The sequence below is a fragment of the Penaeus chinensis genome, chromosome 34 (genome assembly GCF_019202785.1).
Source record: "Penaeus chinensis breed Huanghai No. 1 chromosome 34, ASM1920278v2, whole genome shotgun sequence".
NCBI classification, from domain to species: domain Eukaryota; kingdom Metazoa; phylum Arthropoda; class Malacostraca; order Decapoda; family Penaeidae; genus Penaeus; species Penaeus chinensis.
In genome coordinates, this window is record NC_061852.1 from 28,988,035 (window position 1) to 28,993,034 (window position 5,000).

At 40.8% G+C, this 5,000-nt stretch overlaps 1 protein-coding gene across 1 annotated transcript in view; it reads right to left on the bottom strand.

Annotated features, from left to right (window-relative positions):
* Positions 1-1,314: 1,314 nt before the first annotated feature.
* LOC125043952 (potassium channel subfamily K member 10-like) overlaps positions 1,315-5,000 on the bottom strand; it is a 12,374-nt gene continuing 8,688 nt past the window's right edge. Inside the window, exons 5-7 of the mRNA XM_047640352.1 lie at positions 3,742-3,934; positions 2,994-3,217; positions 1,315-2,646 (exon numbers count right to left, since the gene is read on the bottom strand). Of these exons, the coding sequence (XP_047496308.1) occupies positions 2,548-2,646; positions 2,994-3,217; positions 3,742-3,934 (516 nt within the window). The 3' untranslated portion in view covers positions 1,315-2,547. The remainder of the gene's footprint in view (positions 2,647-2,993; positions 3,218-3,741; positions 3,935-5,000) is intronic.

Consider the following 5,000-nt stretch of genomic DNA (forward strand, 5'->3'; position numbering starts at 1 on the left):
GCTGGAAATTAGCTTAAGAGGTCGAATGAGGGTGACGTGGATCAGGGAACAGACAAAAGTAAAAGATATACTTGGGAATAACAAAAAGAAAAAATGGCAATGAGCAAGTCATATATGTCGAAGAAAAGACAACAAATGGACAAAGAAAGTAACAGACTGGGTTATAGATAACATAAAGAGACCAAGTGCCAGACCAATGACAAGCTGGCGAGAAGAAATAACGAAATTTGGGGGCCAAGACTGGAAACCAAAAATACAAGACAGACAAAATTGGAAAATATTGGGAGAGACCTATGTCCTGCAGCGGATTGACTCAGGCTGATGATGATAATGATATATACCATCATGGCGACCGCAGTCGAACGTTCATGACATAGTTTCTCCATAATTCACGGTCGTCCATAGCTCCTGGTAGTTGCTCCTTGGTTATGTTGGTATCTTTGATTAGTTGGTCGATGAATGTTAGAGCAGGTCTTCCCCTGCTACGCCTTTCATGAATGGGTTCCCAAAGTAAGAGTTTATGAACAACTTCTTGTTTACTCTTCCAGCAGTGACCTGCAACTCTTAGTCGTCTTTGGGCAATAGTAGTTGTAATCTTGGGTAAGCTTCCGTAAAGCGTTTCATTTGAGACGTGATTATGCCAGTTTACAATTTGGACAACTCTTAGCATTTCAGTGTAGGCTCCATCTAGTTTCTTCTCCAAGATTTGGGTCAAAGTCCATGCACCGCAGCCATACAACAACACTGACTCAACTGATGTTCTAAAGAATGATATTTTGGTTTCTTTTGGGATGTCTGATTTCCATATTAGTTCCATCTTATTCATTGCCATCCAAGCTTTTGAAATTCTCGTTTCGATGTCCTTTGCTGATGAACCTATCCAGCTGCCTAGATAAAGAAAATCGTCGACTCTTTTTAGTACTCCACCTTCAAGAGTTACAAGATTTTGATTTTCTTGGTTTAATGACATATAATTTGTCTTTGAAACGTTAATGTGGAGACCCACTTTTTTGGCAGAATGTTCGACATTAATAAGAAGTTCTTGAGCTTGCTTAATGGTATTAGATAAAAGAGCTATGTCATCAGCAAAATCTGTATCGCATATCACAGTTAGTGGATGTCGCTTGCTTCTTCTTTGTGTTAATGTGAATCCAATGTAATATATATATATATATATATATATATATATATATATATATATATCCATATGTATATACATATATTTGTGTGTGAACACAGAAATACTGTGCATTTGACATATCTTAAATGACATGTGATAACGATAAAAGGACCATGATAGAGAGGCAATGTACGTAAGTTTTAACGATTTGTCAATTTATTTTTTCATTTTTGGCTGAAGTACTAACATTTAGAGAAGACGATGGTGGAGGAGAGACGGATTTCACAAGAAGTTCGGGAAGTATCAAAACATTCGTACTGTTAAAAAAAAGTAATTATTCGGTGCATCTTTACTAGTGACATACATACTGTTTATACTGTTAGATTCACCGTTGAGTCGAATTTGTAGCATCCCTAACACCAAGGAAAAGGTGTGTTTGTCATGGGGTAGAGAGTCGAAAGTCAAAAGACTTCTGTTACACCTGAGAATGAATTTCCAATCCTGATCAGAATTCGAAGGATGCCTATTGACCTATTTCTGATGCAAGTCTCCTTTCACAAGCCATCTGACTGGTAGAGGAGAACCAAGAAGCTAGGATATCATTAGCATGAGTATACAGTTGAATTTTTTTTTGACGTATACGTACAGATACAGGTACCTACAGCTAAAAATTAAATTTAAATTAGGTTATTACCCTGCGTGCCATCCCAAGATTGGATTTTTTCCGGCGTGCGACCAGCGACCTCAGTGTGTCAGATTTTGATGGACATCCAAAGTTATTATTAGCCAAGTTAATAAAAAAATATCATATAATATATGAAAAAAAGGAAAACCTTGAAAGCATGGAATACATAGAGTAGTTCTGAAATGTCCAGAAAGATTCCGCCAAACACATTCGATTCGCACGGATAAGGATAATCACGCGGTCTTGCAGCAGGAAACAGAGAGATGAGTGCCTGCTCTCGTGCACAACTATGCCTCTTTCAGACAATGAATCCACCAACTAAAACATTTGTACCAACTGCGAGGAAACAAAAATGTTTGCATGATACACTAACCTTTGTACAATAAAATACTCTCAATGGTAGAATTGTCAACATTATTCCTAACAAGTATTTTCAGTATTTTCACATTCTGTCCCAAAATCGTCCACTTTATTACTCCAAGTGACAGGTTTATAGCTGTCAAAATTAGAACTTAGGACATCTTGTAAACCGAGTGACACACGCCACGTGCAACCTTGGTACTCACATGGATTCAAAATTATATAATGAGTGAAACGAGCAGTCAAACAGATACTTGAATAACGAATATACACAGAGCCTCGCAACCAACGCACGAATTAGCAACTACAAATACCCCCTAACAAGCTAACGCCTTAGCAGTCTCCAACTTAGGGGCCCAGTGACCTCGTCGAAGGGAGCTTCTCAGTTCATCGCCGGCGCTGCGGCAGGGGAGGAGGCGCTGGGGAAGGCTGTCGCGTCGGTAGCGAGGGCGCCCTTCGCCACGCCGGTGAAGTTGCTCAGCTGCAGTGGGGGGAGAGGGAAGGAGGATTTATTTAGAGAATAATGTGTCTATAGTCATTATTTATGTATGCCTAAGGAAAAAAAGGTTATTTGAGTATTGTCTTACTATGTCACTATCAACGTCATTATACCACACACACACACACAATATATATACGTGTGTGTGTGTGTGTGTGTGTGTGTGTGTGTGTGTGTGTGTGTGTGTGTGTGTGTGTGTGTGTGTGTGTGTGTGTGTGTGTGTGTGAGTGTTTGTGAGAGAGGTGGATAGGCAGATATACATATATCGATTTATTTATCTACCAATCTATCTCTCCCTTTCTCTCCTCCTCTCCCTCCTTCTGCCTCACCTGCTGCGCGAAACTGAGGAACCTCGGGTCGGTGTCCTTGATCCCCATCTGCTGCACCAACGACTTCATCTCTTCGGCGCTGCGCAGCAAGGAGCTCTGGCGCTTGGACTTGAGCGCCTTCGTGATGAAGTTGACCACAGTGACCCAGTAGCCCAGCCCTGTCATGATCCACACAATGATGCAGACCTCGTACACGCTCCTTACCCAGCCCCGCGTCTCCATTCCTAAGAGAAGTATTACAAATGAGCCACAGACAGACACACAAGCTCACCTTACTGACTATCGCTGTATGTGGTCAGTATCTACTATATGTTTACGTCACCAACATAGGCGAGCGAGCGATCGTGTCCCCGAGCTGGACCAGGGTAGTCTTCAGGCATGGAGCACGATCACCATTATGACAAGACTTCCCACCCAATTTTATAAAGCAAAGTTTAGCACAAAAGCATTTTTTATTTTTTACCAGGACAACTAGTATTTAAAGGAAGCTGGACAAATTGCGATCGCACCCGGCAGAGTTAAGACCATTCTTGAAATCGGCATCATGCTCGGTAATGACGTGAAAAAATAAACTAATGACATGCAAGGAAACTGCCGATATAGTCTTTCTCAGACGGGGCCCATTAATATCCTTTCACACCGTATCAGACGGCAGGCAGTCATGTGTACCACTAAACCAGGGGTTAACATCCTCATGCACTACTGTTTCTAAATCTATGAATAACTAAGATAACATCGTCCATTTTACCAGTTAGCAAGTCTCCAAAGCCGACAGTAGTGAGAGTGATGACGGCAAAGTAGACTGCCTCCAAGTACGACCAATAGTCAATGACCGTGAAAATTCCAGCTGGAATGAAGATGAACACCACCAACCCCACGGCGATGCAAATCAGGGTGAAGAGAGCGATGAACATGTTGGATTGCTGCTTCTTTGCGTCCAGCTGGAATGGGAGGGTGAGAGTGAGGTCGTGCACGAATAGGGGTTGGATAAAATGACGCACAAACAGATATATGCATATTAAATGGCAAATCTCGAATAAATCTAACATGACTGTCTACCACCTGCTATTGAAATACGTACAAACTATCGTCTCTTTCACACACACCAATACAAACATATTTACACCATCAAACGCTTACACACACACACACACACACACACACACACACACACACACACACACACACACACACACACACACACACACACACACACAACGAGCCTTTCGCATCCAGATAATACGCGAGGCCACGTCTCGTGTCGCGCATAATAAGGAACAACCGCTGTGGGTTAAATCTTAAAACTTACAACCGTGGGCGATAATGACATAATAGAAAACGATCCTTTTTTAATGTGAAAAAAATATATAAAGAGGCAAATGAAAAGATCGGAGACAAGGCACAAAAAATAAACACCTTCCGGCAGAAAAAAATGGTTACAAAGAAGGGCGCAGTTGAGGCGTCGCGGTGGCAGGGCGAGGGTCGGACACGTGGCACGGCCTGCCTGCTTTTGTGGGCTGACTCGCAAAAAAGAAGGTACGAAGAGCGATATTGAGTGGCAGATAATGGAGGTCACGAAAGGAAAATATCTTTTCCCTTGGTTTGAAAGTGGATTTAGAACAGGTTTGAAATGAAAAGCGCATTATTTCATAGTACCATACTTAACAATTTAATTGTACTTCCAGTGAATAATGACTTAAAAATGATAAATGCTAATTTAATCAGCAACTTATTGTATTGAAGATATTATTACCACGTATTATTACTACGGTTCTCACAACCATTATAATTATAGTAATCTAACATAATGACAATAATATCAACTGCTTCCACGCTTGGACGACTATAAAAAACAACTACAACCATAACAAAACATGCTGTGCTGATTTCCCTTTAAACATCTAAAAAAACGATACAAATGTAATAATGATAATGAGATAAGTTATTATCCTCATTCCAATAATCATAAACATAGCACTATCATTAACTATCACTAAGGTTGCAAGA